The 26,268-nt window shown below is 43.0% G+C and overlaps 1 protein-coding gene across 2 annotated transcripts in view; it reads left to right on the forward strand.

The window, feature by feature from the left end:
• Positions 1-26,268, forward strand: part of EFCAB11 (EF-hand calcium binding domain 11) — a 47,242-nt gene that overhangs the window by 8,798 nt on the left and 12,176 nt on the right. Inside the window, exons 3-6 of one of the 2 annotated variants that reach the window (XM_066607572.1) lie at positions 8,051-8,093; positions 8,579-8,680; positions 9,852-9,942; positions 15,075-15,147. In XM_066607572.1, coding sequence (XP_066463669.1) covers positions 8,051-8,093; positions 8,579-8,680; positions 9,852-9,942; positions 15,075-15,081 — 243 coding nt within the window. In that variant the 3' untranslated portion in view covers positions 15,082-15,147. Of the gene's footprint in view, positions 1-8,050; positions 8,094-8,578; positions 8,681-9,851; positions 9,943-15,074; positions 15,148-26,268 lie in introns of those variants that run through there. The other variant, XM_066607571.1, reaches the window with a different exon arrangement.

The raw sequence follows: 26,268 nt of genomic DNA on the forward strand, positions 1-26,268 counted from the left end.
ACACCTACTCTTTTGGGGCTTGTCATCGCGGTCTAATAGGATGTTCTTATTACGATCGTGTGGGAAACTAAGCACGAGCCCACACGATCGTGACAAAGGAACAGATACACATACAGGTTGCACACGGGTTTCAGGTAACTAACCCTGTGCTACAAGGGACGATGACATGGCCCTACCTAAGCGGGGACATCGCCCCAATGAAGGGCAGCCCAGCGGTCTTCAGAACTGGACCCTAGCTGTTCCTAGGAACCACGCACCAGAACAGGATACATAAACATGCCACATGACAGGGACAGAAAAACAGGACACACAAAGCCAGAACACACAACATACAGCAGGCAAAATGCAACCACTAGTAACAGATTATAAGCTGAATATAAATACCAGGTAGTAGTTGATATTTTGTACAAAACATGGAAGTTAGCGGGCCACTTCACGGCTCCTGGCTATACCGCTAGTCCCTACACTAACCAGGAGTCCAGCGGCACCGGACACAGGTCACACAGCAAGCTGTAGCAGGACAGGAACAGAAAACAGGTCATACAGATCACACAGCAAGCTGCAACAGGACAGGAACAGAGCACAGATTACACAGCAAGCTGCAACAGGACAGAACAGAGCACAGATCACAGATGAAACTTTACAGCAAGTCTATGTGTCCTCATACAGGGGGATAGACAGTCAGACACCGAGCTGACATAGGGAACTGTGTCAGGGATCCACCAACTGACACACAGAGCGAGACATAAGACGTTTGGAGGCCGCACCTGTAAAGGGGAAGGAAAAAGGGGCACTGTATGTGCTATAGACCAGGACTACAGGTGTCCAAACTGTCTTGGGGAAGCAGAGAGACACAACAGACCTACATGCAACACAGATCTGAGTGGAAACAAGCTGCACAGAACAGATAACAAGTTGCACAGAACAGAAGTAACATGACTGCTCCCCCTGGAACCCAGACAGACACTACTAGGAGCTGGGTTTATACACAAGCTCAGACCCAGGGGAATGGCCAGCAGGAGATCACCACACCCAGCTAGCTCAATCCTTTACCCCACCTGTGAGATGTGCTGCTAGGAACATTATAGTACAACAGATCCCAGCAGCACATTCTAACAGTTATCATATACATAACAGACATGACTGCGTTCATAACAACCCAATCATTGAAAATTATTTTGTTTGTAATCTCACATGATGGACGCTGTAAAGCTTTTTTGCTCTAGAAGACTCACCGGATAATAACATAGTAACATAACATAGTATGTTAGGCTGAATGAAGACAATGTCCGTCAGCCTGTTTCAACCTACCGCCTGTTGGTCCAAAGGAAGGCGAACACCCCCCATCCCCACCCCCCCCAGTGGGCTAATTATCCCCTATGGAGGAAAAAATTCCTTCCGACTCCATAGTGGCAGCCAGACTGATCCCTGGATCAACGTTTGAGATCAACAACCCGCTGGTCACCTAATATCTATATCCTGTAATATTGTAGCGCTCTAGAAAAACATCTAGTCCCCTCTTAAACTCCTCTATGGATTTTGCCATCACCACGTCCTCAGGCAGAGAGTTCCACAGTCTCATTGCTCTTACAGTAAAGAACCCCCTTCTGTGTTGGTGATGAAACCTGCTTTCTTCTAGTCGTAGCGGATGCCCACTTGTTACCGTCACAGTCCTGGGTATAAACAGATCCTGGGAGAGATCCTTGTATTGTCCCCTCATGTATTTATACATAGTTATTTGATCGCCCCTTTTGCCTTCTTTTTTTTTTTTCATGGTGAATAATCCCAATTTTGATAGCCTCTCTGGGTATTTCAGTCCTCTCATTCCATGTATTAGTTTAGTTGCCCTTCTTTGAACCCCCTATAGCACTGCAACATCTTTCCTGAGCACCGGTGTCCAGAACTGTACAGAGTATTCCATGTGAGGCCTGACAAGTGCCTTATACAGTGAAAGAATATTGTTCTCGTCCCTCGCCCCTATATCTCTTTTAATGCACCCCAAGACTTTTTATTTGCTTTTGCAGCAGCTGACTGGCATTGATTGCTCCAGTTAAATCTACAATCCACTAGTACCCCCAGGTCTTTTTCCAGATCACTTTTCCCTAGCAGTACCCTATATATTGTATTTTGGTGACTCCTGTTTCTCTTGCCCATGTGCATAACCTTACATTTATCAACATTGAACTTCATTTGCATTTTTCTGCCCAAACCTCCAGCTTATCTAGGTCCGTTTGTAGCCGCACATTGTCCTCTGTTGTATTAATTGTCTTATATAATTTTGTGTCATCTGCAAATATTGATATTTTACTGTGCAGTCCCTCTATCAGGTCCTTGATAAATATATTGAACAGAATGGGGCCTAATACTGAACCCTGTGGCACCCCACTATCAACGGTGGCCCAATTAGATTACAATCCATGTATTACCACCCTCTGCTATCACTGAGCCAGTTCTTTACCCAGATACACATGTTTTCGCCCAGACCGAGCTGTCTCATTTTATATATCAACCTATTATGTGGCACGGTTTCAAATGCTTTAGAGAAATCCAGATATACAAGATCAATAGATTCTCCCAGGTCCAGCCTAGAGCTTCCTTCGTTGTAGAAGCTGATCAAATTGGTCTGATATGATCGACCCCTCATGAACCCATGCTGATGAGGTGTTATTCCGTTGTTTTCCTTGAGGTATTCTAGGATGGCGTCTCTCAGAAACTACCCAAATATTTTTCCAATTATTGAAGTGAGACTTACCGGCCTGTAGTTGCCCCCTTTTTGTATATTGGAACCACATTGGCAATGCTTCAATCCAATGCTACAATCCCGGTCTCAATAGTGTACATAAATATAAGAAATAGCAGTCTAGCTATCACGTCTCTTAGTTCCCTTGGGTGTATTCCATATGGGCCCAGCGATTTATCTTTTTTTTTTTTTTTTTTTGATCCTCTTTAGCCGGCTCTGCACTTCCTCCTGTGTTAGGCATGCAATATTTATTGGGAGTTCGTTTTATTCCCCTGCATCTCGTGTGACATTTCATTTTCATTCGTGAATACACTTGAAAAAAAGCTATTTAATAAATTTTCCTTCCCTCCATCATCATCTATGATTTCTCCTGCATTATTTGTTAAAGGGCCAGTGCTCTCAGTGCAAATTCTTTTACTGTTTATATAATTGAAGAATAGTTTAGGGTTATTTTTGCTCTCTTTGGCGATCAGTCCTTCTGCCTCATGATTTGTTTTTTTTCCCCTGTATGATTTTAGTGCGTCTTCGCTGCCTTCTTGGTTTAATAGTTAACACTTTCTTTTTTTCGTTTATTGCCCCCCTTACAGTCTTGTCGAGCCACATTGGTTTCCTTTGACTTGTAGTTCTTTTATTTTTAAAGGGTATGAACTGCTCACATGAGGTAATTAGGATGTTTTTAAATTTCTCCCATTTCTCGTCTGTGCTGCTATTTTTGAGGACATTGTCCCAATTAGTGTTACCGATGATAGTTCTGAGCTGATCAAATTTTACTTTACTAAAGTTCAGTTTTTTTGTCGCTCCCTAATGAGGCTTCTTGTTGAATGACAGCTGGAAATTAATTATATTGCGGTCACTATTTCCCAAGTGTCCCTCAACCTGCACCCCTGTGATTTTGTCTGGTTTGTTAGTTAATAGTAAGTCCAGAGTGGCTCTCCCTCTAGTTGGCTCCCGCATAAGTTGAGTAAGGTAGTTATCTCTAATTGTTCCCAAGAACTTACTACCCTTGTGAGATTTGCAAGTTTCGTCTTCCCATTTTATATTCGGATAATTAAAGTCCCCCATAATAATTACTTCATTGCGGTTTGACACATCTTCTATTTGCCTTAATAATAAGATTTCAGTTTCTTCTGTTGCTTTTGGTGGTCTATAGAAAACCCCTATCAGTATTTTGTTTGTTTTTTTTTCTCCCTGTATTTCTACCCACAGAGATTCCACGTGTTCATCTTCTGCACCTATATCTTCTTGTACCTTTTGCAGAAGAGACGTAACTAAAAATTCTACTTTTATTAAATAGAATATTAAAAATTATTTTATATAGGGCTCAAGACACACACGACGTATCGCCACACCACAACCAAAATTGTGTGGATGAAGGTGTGGCGATAACTGGGGAAATTGGGAGTCATATGAACTTGTAGTCACCCCTACATATGGCGAAAGATGCACCCCTGTGTACCAATTTCCCAGAAACAGTAATAATAAAGAAAGGTCTTTGGTGCACACTAATTTGGAAGATAACCCAGGTGTGCAAAGTTAGTAGTCATCCCAGTAGACGCATAGGAGATGCATACTGTTAAATGATATGCGGTTCGCGTTTCAGACGCATAGGAGATGCGTACTGTTAAATGATATGCGGTTCGCGGCTTAACGCCATATGTTGGGGTGACTACAAGTTCATATGACCCCCAATTTCCCCAGTTATCGCCACACCTTCATCCACTCAATTTCTGTTGTGGTGTGGCGATACGTCGTGTGTGTCTTGAGCCCTATATAAAAATAATTTTTAATATTCTATTTAATAAAAGTTGTATTTTTAGTTGCGTCTATTCTGCGAAGGGTTCTAAAATTACTATAGACTGCTTTTGCCTCTGTGAAAAATATATCTTCTTGTAGCCTCAGCATTAAAGGGGTTGTCCCGCGGCAGCAAGTGGGTCTATACACTTCTGTATGGCCATAATAATGCACTTTGTAATGTACATTGTGCATTAATTATGAGCCATACAGAAGTTATAAAAAGTTTTATACTTACCTGCTCCGTTGCTGGCGTCCTCGTTCCCATGGAGCCGACTAATTTTCGCCCTCCGATGGCCAAATTAGCCGCGCTTGCGCAGTCCGGGTCTTCTGCAGTCTTCTATGGGGCCGCTGGTGCAGAATGCCGGCTCCGTGTAGCTCCGCCCCGTCACGTGCCGATTCCAGCCAATCAGGAGGCTGGAATCGGCAATGGACCGCACAGAAGCCCTTGCGGTCCACGGAGACAGAGGATCCCGGCGGCCATCTTCAGCAGGTAAGTATGAAGACGCCGGACCGCCGGGATTCAGGTAAGCACTCTGCGGTTTGTTTTTTTAACCCCTGCATCGGGGTTGTCTCGCGCCGAACGGGGGGGGGGGGGGGGGTTAAAAAAAAAAAAAAACCCGTTTCGGTGCGGGACAACCCCTTTAAGTACGATTTAATGTACAGACATATCACTCCTCCTTTCTGGTTTCCACGGTCTCCTTTGAAGAGATTATAGCCCTGTAAATTCATCGCCCGATCACATCAAGCCATGTTTCTGTTATTCCCACTATATCGTAATTTTCATCAGACAATCTTGCTTCAAGCTACCCCGTTTTACTGATCAGACTTCTTGCATTTGTTGTCATACAATTTATGCAGTGGTGGTTGTTCTTTATATTCATTTTGCTACTAATGGTACTATTGGCTGTTCTAACTGTACTAACCCCACACCTTGCTCGACCCCCATTCCCATTACTTGGACCCAGGTCGCTACTACACTGCCTACCCCCCTGTTTCTCTTTTTGCCCTCTCCTCCAGGCCCTAGTTTAAACACTCCTCCAGCCTTCTAGCCATCTTCTCCCCCAGCACATCTGCACCCTCCCCATTGAGATGCAGCCTGTCCCTACGGTAGAGTCTGTAGCCAACAGGAAAGTCAGCCCAGTTCTCCAGGAACCCAAACCCCTCCTTCTTACACCAACTCCAGAGCCACTTGTTTACCTCCCTAAGATCCTGCTGCCTTTCTAGTATGGCTTGTGGTGCAGGTAGTATTTCCGAGAAAACTACCTTGTAGGTCCTCGCCCTAAGCTTCGATCCTAGGTCCCTGAAATCGTTTTTGAGGTCCCTCCATTGACCTCTAATTTGTTCAGTGGTGCCAATGTGCACCATGACCGCTGGATCCTCACCAGCCCCTCCCAGTAATCTGTCAATCCGATCTGCGATGTGTCGAACTCGAGCGCCAGGAAGACAACGCACCGTTCGACGATCCCGGTCTTTATGGCAGATTGCCCTATCTGTCCCCCTTATAATTAAGTCCCCCACCACTAGGACCTGTATAACCTGCCCTGCGCTCCCCATCCCCTCCTCACTGGAGCAGTCAACCCCCTGGCGTTCAGAGGGCATGTCGTGCTGCGGCAGTGCCGACTCTAATAGAATTCCCCTCATCTGCCAACTTTGCAAACTTGTTGGCTTGTGCCAGTTCAGGACTAGCCTCCCTGGTTCTCTTTTCCCCTCTACACCTTCTAAATGTCACCCAGCTAGCTGCCTGCTCCCCCTGCTCTTCCGTGCTACCATCCGCCCCCGCCTCTACGCCAGTGAGTGTCTGCTCAATGAGCAGCAAACTGCTTTCCATGTTGTCAATGGATCGCAGTGTTGCCAGTCGCTCATTTAGTTCCAGGATTTGGGCTTCCAAATGTGCAACGTGCACGCATCTTGTGCAACAGTATGCACTCTCGATTGGCTGATCAAGGACCGCATACATTGCACAAGTAGCACACTGGATGACATTGCCAGGCATGGAGCTCATCCTAAGTGGGATATACAATTAAATTATGAAAGTAGTGAAGATTGACTAGATCACACTCCAAACGCGCCCCTGCCGGTTCGCGGCCGCTCACTGGCCCCTGCCGGTTCGCGGCCGCTCACTGGCCTCTGCCTCAGCATTGGGACCTATCCCTTAGCGATCTTGCCTCCGGCCTCCTGCCGCACCAGGACCCGCTCCTCCTTCACCCCCGCTGGACGGATCCTCCAGCAGTAATAGCAGTGCTCTCTGTAACAGTGCTGTTCGTGGTACGGTGGGTGAAAAAGAGGAAGCTGATTGGTGGAGGCAAGGGAACAGCAGCAGTTCTCACCGTCACTCACCACCAATCAGTGGGACATACGGGCGGCAGTGCAGAGAAGATAGAAAACTGCTGTCCTTCCCAATGGAGCGGGTCCAGGCGGACGTGCGAACGCACCTGCCAGCTTGAATTTTGGCATGTTAGCTTTATAAGATGCACCGACTTTCCCCTTTACAAATTCAAAAATATGGTAATTTAAAAAAAGGAATGCCAGAATTACTTTTTTTTTTTCTTTTGCCTTTCAAAAAACACAGTTAAAAAAATGCAAAAGTCACATGTATCCTAAAATGGTTCCAATAAAAACTACAACCCTTCTCACAAATAACAAGATGTCACATAGCCCCGTTACTGTTGATTTTTTTTATTTTTTTTTTAATATGGGTCTTAGAATGCGGTGATGCAAATTCAATTGCTTTCTTTTAAAAGCGTGTTTTTATAGTGCACAGGTAGTAAAAACTTAAAAAGTTGTAAAATCTAAAAAATAATATCTAAACTTGGTATTGCAGTAATCGTGCTGATCCAGATAAGAAAGTTATGTTATTTTAGCAAATAGTGACTGCTTTAAAAACAAGACACAAAAAACAATGTTGGAATTTCTGCCTCTTTTTCGATTTCTCCCCCCCCCCCAAAAAAAAAATGTAGTAAGTTCTACAACACATAATATGTACCCCAGAGTGGTGCAATTAAAAAATACAACTCGTTGCACAAACAGCATGCTATCATATTTCAATGCGTTTTGGCCCTTGCAATGTAGCAATGACAATTGCTTGGTCCTGAAGACATAAATGAACTAAGGGGTTAACAATATTTCACGGTTTAGCCTACATGATATGTTGAGCTAGTGTAGACGTATGTTACTTATCTTGTACTAATATTGTTCTCTTCCTGCGCTGCCTCCACAAATTCTGCTGGTGCTCCCGTGTAACTCCGTCATTGGAGCCCCCACAGTGCACTGCTGGCTGGTAAACCGGGAACCAGCAGAATTCTGGATTTAGCCCAGGACTTGAATATAGAAGGAAACATTGTGTAATAGATATTTTTTAGAGTCACTTAGCTTATGCAGATCTTTGTTTGGATGTGGCATGTTCTTCAGAAAATGTTTCCCTGTTTAGCTACATTATTATAAAAGCAAGTGTAATGGCAACTTACATGTAACGCCTTCTTCTCTGGTTATGGTTCTTTTTTTTTTTTTGTCTTCCAGATTGAAGTGGACACAATGGTACCGAGCCTGTCAAAGACTGGAGGTAACTGGGCTCAGTCTGTAGTCATTGCTACCCTTATAGCATTTCAATTTGCACTTTTATAGAGCGTCTCTAGATTTTGTGGGCGGCACTAGTGTATGATTAATATATGTGTAATCTGTGTCGTCACTGCCTGCCTTAGTAATAAAGTTTAGTTTTACTAAATACTAATAAGACGTGACCGTTCTATTACATATACAGTAGGTTGTATCAGAATTGCTCTCCTTTCATGCAGTTGTTAGCAGGAAACCCTTCCTGATGGGATCTCCTTTCACTTTTCTCCAACTATCTATCTATCTATCTATCTATCTTATTATATATATTGCACAATTTGTTACCTTGATGATCTCTCTAGAAGGGATGTTCAGCAGGGCGACCAATAGAAATGAGCAGGTGTTGAGGGAGGACTGTCCAGCAGTATAACATACATGTAAAATGTTATTTACACACATACTAACAGAGTATAATGTCCTTTTCCTACCCCGTAGGAGTGCGACCTGATGAATTTGTGAGGCTGATGGCCCTGAAGAGAAGCGCACAGCTGAGCTTTGGCTACCAGAGACAGATATTTTCAGTGTTTGATACACATTGTGAGTATTTATTTGCCTTAAGGAGTCATGGCCAATGTAATCTGCAGGTATAAAAAAGAGAAGTAACTTTTGCAGTATTATTCAACTTTTTTCTTAGTAGTGTATAATCCTAGTGGCGCTGTCTAAGTTCTACTTCTTACAGGTTGGCCATTTTAACCACACATTCATTTGTTTTTACATAGCTACCACAAAATGTGCCCCAAGCTTTCATAAATTGGCACCACATAGCCACCAGCATTGTACATCCTGCTTTGATTCTGAGGGCGATGAATCAGAGTGGAGCTATAAGAGGACACATATGGGATGTCTTGTCTGGAAAGTCCTCACGTGTACAAAAGAACTGGGCATCCAGTAACTAATATACAGCCAATGATAATTGTAGAGGGGCAGAATCGAGATGAGGGGTGGGCAACTTTGCTTTATGTTTGAAGAAAATAAATAGTGTAATATAATGATACATTTCAGGAAGCCACTTGAATGTATCTTATGCCCCATTTACATAGGACAAGCTGTTGGGCAAGAGATGCCCGGCAGCTAGTCCCAGTGATGCTCACTCCTGCGCTGTTATACAGGAACGAGTATGGTTGGCATCGCTCACAGCAGTGGCTCAATTTGGTACTGCAGACATAGTTGCCATTAAATTAAATGGGAGCTGTATCTGTAGTACCAAAATAAGGCGGAGCAGGCCAGGGAGCGTCCTCCCTCCACCGCCTACATTCACTGTTTGCAGAGAGTTGTTCAAAAGTGAACAACTGCTGTTTACACTTAGCGTCGCATCATTTAGTTTTTTCCATGCAGAAGCTGAACAGCTGTACAATTCTCGTTCAGTCGCTGCATGCGTTTACACAGGACAATTGTTCAAATTCCCTCGGGAGCGCAGCAATTTCAACTATTCTGAACGATAATGGGCCATTAACCTTAGCCACACCCATTCTAAAAAATATAACTGTTATGATTGTGTGTTAGAGAGAAGTGATGCAGTGCATTGATATATACAGCACACTGTACAATTCATGTTTGAGTGGATGGGCAGGATTGTTTTGTGGTAGTTGGATTGATACACAAGCCTTTATTTGTTTATGCATAGTTTTTAAAATAAATAAATGATAATTGATGGATGACCTGTCCCTTTACGTTGGATTTTCTAAATTGTGTCTGTTTTGCTCAACAGGCCGTGGATTTTTAAACGTGGATGACTTTAAACGTGCATTTAAACGAGTGGCGCCACATTTGTCTGAGCAGACGGTCATTGAGGCTTTCAGGTGAGGAGTTTGTTTTCCAGAATGCAAGATTTTCGTTGCTCACTGCATCCCATTTACATCACTAGGTTGGTTTCACAAGGTAGTAATAAGGTGGTACTTTAGTGCCCAGAATACGGCCAAAACAATAATTCTCTTTTGATCTACGTTTGGTTCAGTACAACCACAGGAAGTCCACATGTTGTGGTCATAATACGGATGATAATATGCCGTCATATTATGTACCTGTGTAAAGGCCCATTTACACGAGCTGATGATCGCTTAAAATAAAACGCTAAAAGGCGATCATTTTAGTGATAATCGTTGTGTCTAAATGTGCGCCCATCGGGCACTGCTAGCTGATCATTAAATTCAGTTCAACCTAAAAATCGTCCTTCAATCTTATCAGAAGTTCTCAGAAGTGCTGATAGCATTGTTTGCTTGTGGAGAACAAAGGATCTGAGCACAGATAAGAGCCCTTGGGCTATTAACTGCATTCAGAGAAGGCTTCATTTGCACACTTAATTGCTATTAAGTAGCTGAGTAGCTACTTAATAGTTTATGCAAAATGATCACTCAAAGCGGTCACTCAAACTGTCATTTGTGCGATCTTTGAGCAATTATCAGCCGTGTAAACCAGCCTTTATTGACCTAAAGAGTGTGATGTTTTCTGTACAATTTTTCATGCAGATAAGTTGTAGCAGAAACATTTTGCATATTGGACGGTTAGAATTTTAGAATATATATATATATATATATATATATATATATATATATATATATATATATATATATATATATATATATATATATATATATATATATATATATATATATGATGAATACCACATACCATTTTCAGTCTGGCTTTGTACTATGCGGTTGGCATGTTCCACTGACTGGAAAAAGAACTACATTTTGGTGTAGTAACGGTAGAAGGCAGCATTTTACAAGTCTGAGGGTATAGGACAGCGATGCCGTGTGCTAAAAAAAAAGAGCACTGAAGCATAGTCCTGTATATCAAGAAAATGTTCAAAACCATTTATGCTGCTGTTTTCCTAAATGCAAAACTGTGACCGTAAGTTCACTTTAAGAGTTGAATTCCCACTGCTGCACAACTAATATAAGCCTAGGCTTAAGGAGGTTGAGCCTGATCTTGAGGGGGTCCAACATGCAACTGTAATTGCAGGAAGATGCGGCTGCTAAACATTTATTTGCCCCGTAATGGACACATTTGTCGGCTTTTACTCTCCGCCTTGTCTAACAGTATGGGGGACCCCCCTCTGTTACCTTCATATGCTGTGATAGAGGGTCTGAAAATTCTAAATATGTAATGAAGAAGCAATATTTTTCTATCTGCCCAGGCTTTGTATATTTAGCTGCTGCACTGACAATGACTAGCATTTAGGAGTGATTTATTGAATACGATTGAGTCGCCTCCATTATACGCAGTAACATCTCTAGCAACAAGCTCTCTTTAACATTCCAGTCTGTCCTCTCCCGTTTATCACTTCTAACTTGCAACTGAAATTCCAGCCAGCCGATTATACCAGTTGCTGCGGAATTATGAACTCAGACAGACAAAACAGGAGGTGGTCAAAAGCGTTCAGAACCCAAGAGCACGCCATTACAGACCTATTGCATTATACATATAACGCTAAGATAATTACTACGTCTGCGATCCAGCCCCACATAAGCGGCCAAATCTGCACAAACACTTTCCATCCAGGCAGCCCACAGAATGCAGAACGTAATAAATGCGACTCGCCAAACTGGAAATGGCGCTTTTTACTGCACGTTGATTAGCATGCTCGGAAAGCAATGTGTCCTGCATTTTATTGCAGTATTATTGCCTTCCATTATCTCCCCTCAGTCCATCCCAGCAGCTTTTGCATCACGTTAGATAAACACGAGGGTCAGATGCCAGGTGCGCCTCCAATTATTTCACTTCATTGTCCGCTAATAACGACCTCATTGTTTTGTGCCGTTCTGCTGTAATTAGAAGCAGAAGCCAAACGACGCGCGGTGTACGACAATAGAGGCGCGATGATACCGTGCTTCCTCTGCAAGTTAGATTTATGAACCTGTACTACAGAGCGGAATGAATCTCCTGCGTTCATCTCCCAATGCCGGTCACCATGGAAACAGCATACACAGATCAGCGTCGTTTCACCTCTGGTGATTCCGTCAGATGATTTTTTTTTTCCTTTTGTTGCTCCAGCTTAAGCAGCTGTCTTCCCAGCCTTTCATCACCAGACAATTAATCATTGGCGCATGTTTTTCTCTCCTCTATGTGTCTTCCTCATACAACATTTATAAATGTCTTTTTTTGGAGCTGCAAAAAAAAAATAAACTAAAGAGCGGCAGCTGAGTAACTGGCTGCCATTTACAGCATATCTCTCTCTTAATCCCAGGTAGATGCAGCCATTTTATGCAATAAGACAACTTTACTGGGATTATTTAGTGATCCTGCATTGAGCAGGGGGTTGGACCCAATGACCCTGGAGGTCCCTTCCAACTCTACCAGTCTAGGATTCCATTTGGGGGGGCGGGGATCACCAAGGTGCGAGGCACTGAGTCTGTTGGGGGCACATCATGCTGTGAAATATATGAACACAACAGGGCAGGGTTTTATTTTAGATTTGTAGAACTTGTCATTAGTCCTCTTCTTCTTTTTTTTCCCTTTCATGAAGCTTCAGATCACACCTGACAGCAATAGAGCCCTCTTTTCAAGTGCACCATGTACATTTTTACTTAAAAAACAAGCATAAAGATTTCTTGCACTCAATTGGGAACCATTATGCGTAAGAACAGTAGCACAAACATGTTTTAAGCCCCATTTACATACAACGATTATCGCTTAAATGATTGAACGAATTGACAACTTTTGCATAAAATTACATGCACAGATAATGGCTTGAAATCACCTCTATTTCCCTCATTGGATAAAGTAAACTTTAGTAGAAGTTGAACTAGTTGTTTGCTCAGGTGGACATGTGTTTATGCGAGGGATATTCTGTGGATATTCTGGCCAGTAGGATTCCATTGTCTTCTCCCACCATGCAGTAAACAATGTACTCATTGTGTCTGCCTTTCATACACAATGAGTACATTGTTTACTCCTATCTAGTCATCAAGCTGCTCAAAAGGCTAGATGATTTCCATTCAAATTGAAAGAACCAATTTTGAAAGGTCTGATGACTATTTTTATGCCACCTGAAAACCAGTGCTAAACAACAAGTGAATGAATAGAGCACGACTGCCCGCGTTTGCATGTAACGATTATCGCCCACTTTCAGCCTTTTAAACGAATTTTGAGTGATAATAGCTACGTGTAAATGGCTATTTATTTACATTTTTTCTGGAAATTCGCTTGAAAACTAGTAGGCCAACATTAGAGTGCTTTCAGGAGTTGTCACTCTATTGTTTTAGTCCTTAAAAGACAAATCTGCCTGGTTGTTCAGCAGTATGTCAGTGGAGAATGTAACTGTATATACCAGCCAGAAGTTCCATTCAAGAGTTCGGGAAAGCTGGGTGACAACCCCTGTAGTGCATGCAATACCAATCATGTTCATTTATTTAGTTCCTGTTGCTTTTGTAGCCCGAGGTAGTCTCCTGACCTGAACACCAAGCATCATGGACTCATATGGCGCTCGAAGTTCAAGGAGAAATATGATCATTTCAGCACTCATCCGTATTATGATGCAAAAACACAATGATGTCACTGTTCTAATAATTATTTAAAAATTTAGAAAAAATATCTAGCTGAAAAAACCCACATTTATTATATTTAGTGAGGATTTTTTTACATTTTAGAGAGAAATGCTCATCAGTTCATTATAATGTTTAGTAACGACAGTAATTTAGTCAGTGCAGTCTTTAATCCTTCTGGATTTGGTGCAATTACTTCCAAGTGACCAGTGATCCTGTTTTGTTGCAGTTCCAGCCATATATGTGGTCTACCTCGTTAAGATAGATGTTGTGCCCCTGTAGATTAGGAAACAATTACATTGTCGCCTGCTGGCTAAAGACGAACCAACTCATCTGTCAGAATAGATTAATACACACTTAGAGGGAGGGAATGCAATTCCAAATAAAGTTCTTTCTCCCTCTGTCGTTGCCCAAATCCCACTGATCTGCTCCAGCCTACCCATATGGTGCCAACTCCACCAGCATGTTGTAGAGCAGTGCTTGTGTTTGGCTCACCATATGCTAATGATCTGGGGTCACACAGGTCCAAGGCCGAGCCCTGGTCAAATAAATCCCTGCGGTTGGGCCCGGACACGTCCATATCACGAACGCAGAAATCCTCCCGTAATATGCTTGTCTGTAACCAGCCTTAGTCACGCTTTACTTTCCACACTTCTCAAGCCTGTTATTGAGTGAAGGAAATTAGATGTCATGTAACATCCCTCAAGAAACCCTGCCGTCTCTGATAAACACAGTTTGCTCTTTCCCAAATATAACTGCAACCTGCCACCCGTGTTACAGCTCCTCTCTCCATGACCTTCCTCACTGTTTTTGTCATTGATGCTGTAAATGACCATCCGCTGTCAGAGATTGTAGAAAATAATAGGAAAGGCGTACAGCGAACTTGTCATACTATATTCTCATGACATGTGGTGTTATATCAGGTCTTGTAATGAAATATTAAATTACGTGGTGGTCTATCATGTGGTGTTATAGAATTGTATTTTATACAATATTTCTATCATTTTCAAGGTTTAGTCCCATATTATAAAGTGATTGTATATTCCTATGATATGCCATCACCTTCTGATCAGTAGGGTCTAATTTCTGGGACCCCACTGATCTGGAGAATAAAGGGATTGCAGCACTGGTGTAGCATTGCGTTCCCGGCACTAGTTTTCACTGTACAGGGAATTGCTGCCATGTGCGGTTTCCTGCAAGGACGGGATCTGGGGGACAACTGTGCATGGAAAACTGCATGCTTTATTCTGGATCAACATTGCAGGAAAATGGGCTAAACTGGATGGACACCAGTCTTCTTTTCAGGCAAAATACTACGGTATGTTACTAAATATAATTCTATAAGTCTCCATCTTGTCGTGTTTTCAAAGCAGCCATTCAAGAGTTAATCATCTAGCATTCCAACATTCAGCATTCGATCATGCCTGACATTCTCATCTTTCCAGCACATGAGACTGAAGGTGCATTCGGATACCCGCAAGAGCGAGCAAAACATACTCAGTATTAGGCCAGGCCCACACGAGTGCGTCGGATTTCACATTCCGGAGGCCCGCAGCAGATTCCACTCTGAGCCCAGCCGGTGACCCTGCGTTCGGTACGTTACTGTATTGCCCATGACCGCCGAGGCTCTCAGGCAGGCAGTCAGGCACAATACACGTTTTATTTTTTGCTTTGTTTGCACTGCCTGCACAGTCGCTTAGCGAAGACGTGAGTACCCTCATTCCATACGCAATTTTTCATTGCGCATGTGCTGCGGGTCGCACGCATCCATTAACATCATGGAGGTTGTCCACACAGATTCTGCAGTAAAATAGAGCATGCTGAGATTTTTTTTTTCCCTCTACTCGTGGAATTCATATCTGCGAGTGAAGGAAAGTTTGAAAATACATGCCTTTCAATGCTCATGGTTTACCGCAGATCGTCCGTCCACACGGACGCCGATCATTCAATCTGCAATTCAAATCCAGCCATGTGAGACCGGCCTTATGCTGAGCAAAGACCGAAACTGAAAGATTACTAATTGGGGAGTGTAAAAAGCGAAAAATTACCATGGGGAAACTCCAGCACTAACCAGAACATTTCTTAAAATCTGTTTCTGGAAACAGCCGGAGACTGTGAGGCAAAAGGGCAATTGGGGGATAAGGAAAGTGACCCCTTTGCCATCTAAGAGGGCAACAGTAAATGTAAGTAGTGACTGGGGGGTTAGTGCAGATTACATACGTTTTGGTTGGCAATCATACTGTTTGTTTGTGCTTTTTTTTTTTTCACTTTCTCTTTTTTTTTTTCTGCACAAATCTTAAAAAAACCTCCTTCCCTACCCCAGCAGGGATCATCGAATCATCCACTACTAACGTGTGAAGCAATAAACGGCAACACTTCATATTCTCAGCTTTCTGACAACCAAACAAAATCTGATACAAAAAAAATTCCAACCATATGGCTCGCGAAATGTGTCAGCGGACGGACTGCGCAAAGCCTCCAGGCACAATCTCTCACGTGCTGAGTTGGTACAGTAGGAAGAATCTGCATCTTCCTGCGAGGTTGGAACTTTACCAGATATTGAAGTTGGATATTTTATCAGAGGAGGGCGGGCAACAAACTGATTGTAAGCTTTATTAATGGCAGAATCTGACTACAGACATAGAATATTTGTCCACAAGTTAGCTTTAAATGAGGATAGTGCTATTATAATGGAAGGGGCTGGGTGATAAATGTCTGATTGCTGCGGCTCCGACATCCAGGATCTCCAGTGATCACACAAGAATGGTGCGCTCCAAGTACCCTGTGTGAATTGGGTGGTGGCCTGCGTGTGTGAACACTACATTCACTTCTATGGTGCGGATGGAGATTGATGTGCTCTGCTGTCTCTCTGTCCCATAGATGTGAGTAGAGCAGTTATCACACATGTATACCACCGCTCCATTCACATGGGAAATTCAGGTTGTATTGTTCTTGTGATCGCTGGGGGTACCAGCAGTCGGACCCCTAGCAGTCAGATATTTATCTCCTGTCCTATGCAAAGGTGATAAATGCCTTAAGTGGGAAAATCCTTTTGATGTTTTGTATATCGGATTGTACAGAGCCGCCTAAGAATGCAGATCAGGTTCTGCTGGTACTGTGTGGACTGGGAGTGCATGGGGATTTCAGCTCAGAAGCCTTCAGAATTGTTGTGCAGGTCTGGAGTGTAATACAGTACATAACTGAGAATCTGTTCTGAATAAGTAATGTATGTACATAGTGACTCCACCTGCTGAATTGTGGAGTTCAGCTCTGGAACTTAAAACAGGATGTAACTCAGAATCAGTACAGAAAAAAGGCCCCTTTACACACAACGATTATTGCTCAAAATTCGTCCAAATGGCCGAAAATGAGCGATAATCGTTACTTGTAAACGCGGGCATCGTGTACTTTTCGTTTAAGCAATAGATTTTGGTTCACTTAAAATTCATTGTTCACCCGCTGAAGGACTGAGCAAATACATTCCATTTGAATGTATTTTGCTCCTATTTCAATAGACCGCACAATGTTTTCCTGGCGGCATGTTTACACTAGCCGCGAGGTGAATGATGGAATGTGTCGGCAGATATTTGAACAGCTTGGGAGTGTGTTTAAACACACACTGGGCTCTGCAAACAACTCCTGGTGGTCCTTTTACATGCAAATGAAGATGCTAAAGTGTTAATGGCCAGTAAAGCCATTATCACTTTATGAAAATAGATTGCTAAATCTTTCATTCGTTTGAAAGATTATGTTTGTGTGTAAAAGGGCCTTTAGAGTCCATTTAGATGAGCCAATTTCTGGTTTAAACGAGCCAACGTTGTCAGAGTTTGCTTGTGCAGCCTATTTATCCTCTTAGTGACCGCTAATATGCCTTTTGACGATCAGTGGTCTATGTATGAAGAGAGATCGCAGGGTGATCTTTCTTCATACATCACAGGTGTTGTATGTTTCTTACAGCAGACACCCGGTGGCAACACTGGCTTATTGGAGCTGTTAACTTTTTAAATGAGCTGTCAATTCTGACAGCGACATTTAAATCCCCCGAATGATGTTTGGGTGTCCTGTACTCCCCCTGATGAGATCGCAGGGAGCCGTGCAGGTGTCATGGCAGCTGGGAGCCTTCTGAAAGGCCCCAGGGCTGTCATGGCAGAATGCTTGTCAAGTCATTCCCGTCGGGTGGCTTGATAGACTGCTTACCCGATAGCAGTATAATTTTAATACTATGGCATTACATCATACTGTAGGAGCCATCAAAGCACCGCAAGCTGTTGTCCCCTGTGGGGACTTAAAAAAAAGAAAAAATAAGAATACATTTTTACTAATTATTTTAAAAAAGTTATAAAAGTTAAAAAAACAAAACTTTTGCCATATTTGTAATAAAAGAATCTAAATAATAAAACAAAAATACATATTTGGTATCGCTGCGTCCGTAAAAGTCCGATCTATCAATGTAAATGATCCCTTACACAATAATGTTGATGGAAAAATAAAAAAGCTATTGCGTGCAGAAGATGGTGGCAGAAGATAATTTTTAAAAATTAAATATCTTTGAAAAGAAATAAAAGTTGTACAGCAAAAGAAAAAACTATATAAATTTGGTATCGTAGTAATCATACTGACCCATAAAATAAAGTTATCAGGTCATTTTTGTTGCAGTTTGTGCGCCGTAAAAACAAGACGCACTGAAAGATTGTGGATTTTCATTTGTTTTCCATTTCTGTCCACTTATAATTTTTTAAAAAGTTTTTCAGTTCATTATATGGTACATTTAATAGCACCATTAAAAAATACAACTCATTCCGCAAAAAACAAGCCCTCATACAGCGGCGTCCATGGATAAATAAAGGAGTTATGATTTTTTTAAGAGGGGAGGAAAAATGCTTGATCACTAAGGGGTTAAACAGGCAGCTGCATCATTGGTTCATTCAAACAAGAAGTCGTTCAGAATTCACTGTATAAGAGAATGAGTCCTATTTAAACTGAACGATTACTGAATGAGCAACAATGATTTTTTTTGTCCTGCCTAAAATGAACGACAAACGAAAAGTCGTTGGCTACATTTAGACTGAACGATTATTATCGTTCACTTTTGCTCATTTGAACAATTTTTTTTTTAACAATCATTCCATGTAAAAGGGCCTTAAGGAATGTATTATTTTTTAAGTGATTTAGTTCAGCCTTTAGATTTAAATGGTTACTAACTTTTCAATTAACTTGTCCTTATTTGATAGTGATTTGTACTTTTGCTAGTTATCACATTAACTATCTTTACCTAAAATTATATATTTGTCCTATCACTTTTTTTTTCACTGAAAATCTATTTGTCCTGAAAAATCACCCTAAATGCTGGCCACAAGGGGTCTCCTTTTCTTCTAACTTGTTCACTAATGCCTATTGTTATGTGAAATCCATTTCTAGCAGCAGAGCTGCCGAGACTGATTACAGGAAGTAGGTCTTTGCTTGCTACGGTCACATGAAGCCCATAAAAGTCTATAGACAAGTGAGGAGGGAGCTGCTGCAAGGAGATAGAGTCGAAGATACTCAGACAGAGACGTGGCTGCAGCTTCTAGTACATGTTTTACCTTACCTTTGATTTGTAGCTACCTCTCAGTTCTGCTGCATAATGTTATCCATTCTGCTGCTTGCGTGTGCGAAAGATGGTTGATAAGGGAGTAGGATCGTGTGTGTGTGTGTGTGTGTGTGTGTGTGTGTGTGTGTGTGTGTGTGGTGTATGCAGCTAGTCTACACCCATCAGCTCAGGGAAAATTGAGAATTAGAAACTCAACGTGCCATTGGTAAAACTCCTGAAACATTCAAGGTACAAGACATATACTGGTCTTATTCTTTGTGCATGCACACGGAAGCTTATTTTGGAAAGTCACTTAAAAAGTTAGGGTACTTTTAATAGGCCAACTGTCAGCTGAAATGAGCCATTTTATGCTAATGGTTGTCCCTTGTAAATGCGCGACCTAATAGGCTACTAAGAGAGAAATCGTTCATTAGTCCCTTCGTTTCAGCTCACTGAAACAAAATGACTAGTGAGCGACTTCTCTCTCAGTGTAAACAGGCAGTGGCTCATCTTTGGATGACTGCCTGTTCACAGTGAATGGAGGCGGATGGGTGTAAGATCTCCGTCACTCTTCACCTCCATTCACTGCACGACTATCGCTCCTGTGTGAAAGCAGAGGAGTGATAGTCTGCTCCCAACAGTCATGCTGTGTAAAATCACCCTTAGGTACATTCATTCACTGTCACATTTGTCCATAAAAACAGAAAGTGACCTCCCACATTGTTAATTCAGCTAACTTGCTTTCTAACCACTAGGTCTGCTGCCCTATATCGTTTCCAGCTGTGAACGTGTTAAGTTCTCGCTTGATTAGGAGCCATTCTCCCACCTGATTTATAATTGGTCCCTGGGAGAAAAGTCAATTACTTAATGTGTGCGCGGCTTCTAAAGACTGTATTGTCAAGCAGTCTTATCCATACGAGATACAGCGCCTCTTGTATTCAGTAACAGAGAAACAAACAAAATGAGCTGTGTAATTAATCTGACTTGCTGAACACTGGGAAACAATGCAGTCTAGTGGAGCGATAGCCGGCGGGAGATTCCCCACAGGAGATGCCTGGATCTTGTGCTGCCACTGAATGGAAGCGAGCGGCTAATGTAGCTGTCCTCCCGGTCACATCTGGACATATGGGAAAAGTGTGCAGGGGTGCATCACATCCCCAGCATTCCCAAGGACTGACCACTCTATTGTTTCTCTAATGTAACGTTATCACGTGTTTTGTTACTTTGAGCCCACTTTTGATTAATGGATTTGGCCATTTGGGGTGCAGCATCCACTGCAAGTCAGTTCTTCAAATTGCTGCCATGGTAGAGGAAGCTTGATCACCTGTTAGAGCTGATCTTGTAAAGTGAAGACGTCTAGGAGCAACAAAAGTTGAACTATGAGGAAGTGGCAGCATAAGTGCAAAAAGCGGAGCAATCGTGCTAAGGTGCAATACGTGTCTGGCTTAGGGTGCAGTGTTCACTAGCAATGTCTAAGCTGGAAACCGCATCGGCACATGCACTGTTTATCACGCCCTTCATGGATTGAGGGTTTCTATAGCTGAGAAAAGCAACTTAGCATGACCCTAAGGTCACGGTGCTCAATGCCAAGTGACAGCTGGAGAGGTATAAAGCCACCAGCAATGGAGTCTTGAGCAGTGGAAACGTGATCACTGGAGGGATGCGTCGCACTTCACCATTTGACAATCTGCTGGATGAATCTGGATGGGACCTTGGAACAGATCTTGCACAAATACCTTGTGCCAAATGTACTCTGCTAGAGGGCTGGTGTTCATAGTTTGGACTTCTTCATTTCAGCTGCAATTACATTTTGGGGATTTGGAAACTTTTGACTTGTGGTAGTAAACTGAAAGGCCTTTCAAAGCAGACTGTGCCCATGCAGACAGAGGGACCATGAAAACTTGTTCGCCAAGTTTGATTTTCAGATCATTTCAGTTAATTGCTGAGGTGATCTAATACAAGTACAGATACAGCTTGGCAATCAGTTTTCGGTCTCATTGCCACGGCACGCACTGATTCGGCACACGGATTTCCACAGCGGAAGACCTGCGAGTCAGTGTGGAAATGATTTTTAAATGCTTACCGGCAATTGTGGATACACTGCAGATTGCCTGCGCAGAAAAAAAAAAGCAAGCCCAAAGTGCCTGCCCTACCCTTCCTCCCTACATCCCTACTTGGTTTCCAAGCAACCAGAGAGGTATCCTCCTACAAATCTGCAATGCATTGAATTGCGGATCGCTTGCTTCCATAGAGATCAATTAAGTTGATTCGCACGGAATCCGCGGTAAAATGGAGGATGCTGCGATTTCTTTTCCGCACAAAAAATAAATCCGCATGTGTTCATGGAGGTGCGGACACTCCATGCTTTTCTATGGGCGGCTTGAGCTGCAGATCTTCCACACCGGTGTCGATCGCGGATTCTGCAAATCGCATTCACCTGTGGACATGAGGCCTTAAATAGTGAGTGTTAGTACCCTTATTCAAGTACTGCTATTACCTGAGTGCTAGCGGCTGCACTATAACATGAGTGTTAATGATGCGTTCCCATGTGGTGGATTTTCTACTGCGGAAAATCCGCACAAAAATACACATGACATTCTGCATTGATCTGCAGCAAACATCATCCCTTTAAGTGAGGCCGCTTTACACAGCCGAGAAAACTGCATGAGATTTGTGTGTTCTGAGACACACAAATTTCGCATGAATATGAACCCTATGCTTTTGAATAAAGTCATATACATGAGCATGTTTTGTTTTTTTCTCGCATTGTATTGCATGGAAAAAAATCGCTGCATGGTGTACTTTTTCGCGTTCCTTAGAATGCTGTCCATTGTTTTCAATGGGAAAGGAAACATTTGCTAATTACTCAACGTGCCGGAGGATTGCTACCTTACCTGAAGTGATTATTCTGGCGAAACTCCTCGCATCCGCGGGCACTTTGGCGAGCGTGGTATTAAGCTAACTTTCATGGCCTGATAGCACGATCACCCGTGTTTAGGTAGCCCAAAAGGATGAAATCTACTGCAGATCTGCATTAAAATCCACACTGAAGGATGTGGATTTTGACATGTATTTTAGTGCGGCTCCTCACCAAAATCCACAGTGTTAAAGAGGCCATGGGTCTTGGTGTGGATCCGTACCAAGATCTGTCATGTGTGAACACACCTTTGTCACATGCACGCACAATATGCAGTGAATGGAAGCCGTTCATTCATATGAGTGTATTTTGCGCACACATTTCATTTGCGTATTTGCAGAGAAGAATAACGCCTATTACACTAATTGCCCGTTGCAATAAATGGCAGCATGCTTGTGAGTTTTTTTACATGTGCAAATATGCACAGTTTACGCACACAAAAAATACAGTAAAACGTATGGATGCGTGCCAATGCGCTTGCGCCCATGTGATAGTGCACCTTTTAGGCAGGACGGAATAATCTATCAACATGTAACGTGTGGATTTTGATGCACAGTTCTCGCTGCAGTTCCGCATCAAAATCTGCACTTAGATTTGCAGATTTTGACAACGGAATATTTGGCAGCATCCTGCAGTATATCACTTCCCATGTGAAGGCACCCCAATAGGCTATCAGGTGTCCTTCCAAAACCCACTCATCTACTCCCTATGTTACTTTATTGGATACAGCGGCTGTGCCCAGGTCAGATGACCCCATGCTGCATGACATTATAGACTTCGCACCCACTTCACTTTTACAAGTACTGTCCCGGAACTAAAGCCCCGCAATGTCACTTATCACTAAAATTAAAGTTGATTGAACGTTCCTGTTGGAACTAATGGTGTCCGTTTTGGATGTCACACTACTTTCACATAAGTGGATATAATTTCATTCACATGCATGAACTGTGTGTCCATTGCGGAAACGTTGTGGATTCTGCGTCATCGCTAGGTGATGAAGCGGGAAAAGCAGGGTTTTAAAGAAAAAAAATGTACTGCGCATGTCCAAAGGCTCACCATGCGGATCATCCGCAGTAAAGAAGAGAAGAAGAAAATACAGGTACACGGGGGCAGATTCTGCTGCGGGCTCCCACATGCGGAATCCGACCCGGCCGTGTGTAGCCAGCCTACGGGCTCTTTTACACTGCAGGATTATTGTTTAGATTCTCACTGGATCGCAGGAATCCAAACAATAATTGCTCAGTGTAAATGCTGGCACGATCTAATGATGATTTGTTTGGATCCTGAAGACCTAAAAATTAGATGATCGGTCTGTATAAACAGGCAATCCTTTATCTATGAGCGACTGCCTGTTTACTGTGAATGGAGGTGGGCGCAGACCGTTCTGCCTCCATGCATCGAGCGTGGATCGCTCCGGTGTGAAAGCACACGGGCGATTATCGCTGGGATGACTGTTGTGTGCTGAAGTGCCTGCGCGGGGCCAAAATATCTGATTCTCAAGGAATGTAAACAGTGTTCAGGTAATAAGTGAAACTAATTAACCCTTTGAATGCTAAAAACCAGCTGACCATACTACACATTGCAAATGTAAAGCATCCACTTATTTAGTACACAGATGAATAGTAGCAATCATTAATGTCCATTAGAGTTTTATTTAGCCTACTGTGTTTGTTTTAGTTCTTTTCTCGGAATGCTCTGCTTATGTTAGTGTCAGTAGTTACTGTTGTTCTGGCATTCTGTTCACGAACTGGAAAGATCAGGGCCTGAGTCACTACCTAATAAACAAAAAATAAATTAATATTAGTAGCAAAGTGAAAAATGTTAATGTAATGCTCATCGTTACCCAATACTTCATGTATGGCGGCTCCTGGAACACATTTATACTGTAGACCCTATTGTGTTCACAATAATTTCAGTGTTCGTCCAGCTCCGTCCTTTTGTATTTGAGAATTCCCGGTTTATTTTCCCCAGCCATGTCGGCGTTGTGGGCTCAGATCTTCAGAATCACACTTCTTAGAGGATTAAATGATTAGCCTCTCCGGCCTATTATCTCCAGCATATAATCACTTTAAGATGCTTCCAGATACTTACCTGCTAAAGTGCTTTGCAATGATTTGATCCCCACTCACAGGAGCGCTATGTGAATGGCACTTGTGCACCTGTTCCCTACATTCGGGGATTCCTTAGGCTGACTAAAGTGGAGACACTGCAACATGTAATTGTTCTTCGCAGCGGCTCGGCCTTCATACTGGGGGAATGCACGGTTTGTCGTAAGATGGGCTGATAAAAGGCGGATTCAAGTGAACAGCGGTGAATGAAACTGACAGGGACGGGGATGCCCCACGTTCTCTGATGAGCCACTTGTGTATTTGGCTGCTACTGTCCATGAAACCAACATTCAAGTGGTCGTCCACCTTCTTCTATAACTAGCTGATCATTGTAGTAGAGACTTTTGTGTTTCAGTTCTTTAACATTTTCAAGATATGATAACCGCAAACTCATACACAGCCTAATGGCCCTTTACACGGGGCGATTATCGTTCAGATTTAATCATTGGCCTTGTTTATACTGATTATCATCCAAATTTGCACAATCCAACGATTTTTTTTAACAATAAGTGTTTTGTGTTTAAAGGCCCTTAGAAAATGTCCTGCATGTTCGGCACATGTACCGGGATATCTAACGATGTATACATCCAACCTGTACATCAGTTTGTTCCCATTTCTGACCGAGGCTAAAATCATGTCCTTTTGGTATAGCTCCTGCCACTAGGACGCGGACACTAAGCAAAGCAGGAGTTGGTCCCTCCTACCAGCTATATCCCCCCCTACAGGCAGTGCGCTTAAGGGCTCATGTCCACGGGTGGCTTTGAATTCCAGGATCCGCATGGGGCACCCCGCGCGGATAGTCTTGAGTTCAAGCTGCCCATAAACCATTTTGGGCTCCTGCAGCTTAATTAAACCATACGGGTTTGTTTTCTGGACCTTACGGTACGGAAAACGAATCACAGCATGCCGCGTTTTGCCGCGGGACCCACAGGGACTGCTTCCATTGAAGTCAATAGAAGCCATGCAATCTGCGACACACCCGGAACTGTCACTTCGGGTGTGCTGCGGGTCCCGCGGGAAAGCAGGAGATTAAAAAAAAAAGAAAATCACTGTGCATGTGCGGGGGGGGGGGGGGGGGGGGGGTGCTAGCCGGTGGGCACGCCCAATTGCCGGCGCACCAGCCCACATGCACAGAGGAGAAGCCGGACAACCCGCACGCATCCGGACTGGTAAGTAATGTCCTTATGCCGCGGGCAGGGTGGGATCCCGCTCACGGAACCCGCCCCACAATGGGATCCCGCCCATGGAACCCACCCCACAAGTTGACATGAGGCCTTAATCAGTTTTAGCTTAAGGCCTTTTTACACGCAAAGATAATCTTTTGAGCGATAATCGTTGCGTGTAAATGTGCCCATCTTTCACTTTTCTGTCAAACAATGATTTTATGTTCGGCATAAAATCCATTGTTTGGCTGAAGAGCTGATAGCAGGGACTGCACGCTGTGTTCTCTGTGTGGAGCACTGATAACATTGTCTTCGCTGTCAGCCCTGCGGCAAAACAGGGAATGTATTCAGAGAACAGACCCCCCGCTGTTCTCTGAATATAGCTCCCAGCGGCTCACATGCATTAACCCTTTCCAATCCAATTTGTATTCTGGTTTTTCTAGACGGCTTACTCTTTTTCTGCCGTTATACAACGGCGCTATATGCTGACTAAAGCCAGTACTGCATGAGGTGACACGTAGGATAGGCTCTGACAGCAGAGAGGCTGGCAATATACAGTAAGAGAACCCCGACGGATGTCTTCCAACATCGGAGCTGTACAGCCTTAAATCATAATGTCTTCAGAGGTCAGACAGTGGATTGGAAAGGGTTAATAAGCTACTAATTGGCATTGGTACCAATTAGTAGTTTATGCAAAATGATCGCTCAAAAGCCATCTTTTGAGCGATTATCTTTGTGTGTAAAAGGGTCTTTAGAATTACTCCCAGCTGTGCAAACAGCTGCTGACACATTCCATTGCTCTCCTCGCGGCTAGTACAACATGCCGCAGCTAGTATAAACATGCCACGGGGAGAACATCCTGCAGTCTTTTGAAAGATTAGC

This window comes from Eleutherodactylus coqui, chromosome 6 (genome assembly GCF_035609145.1).
Source record: "Eleutherodactylus coqui strain aEleCoq1 chromosome 6, aEleCoq1.hap1, whole genome shotgun sequence".
Lineage (NCBI taxonomy): Eukaryota > Metazoa > Chordata > Amphibia > Anura > Eleutherodactylidae > Eleutherodactylus > Eleutherodactylus coqui.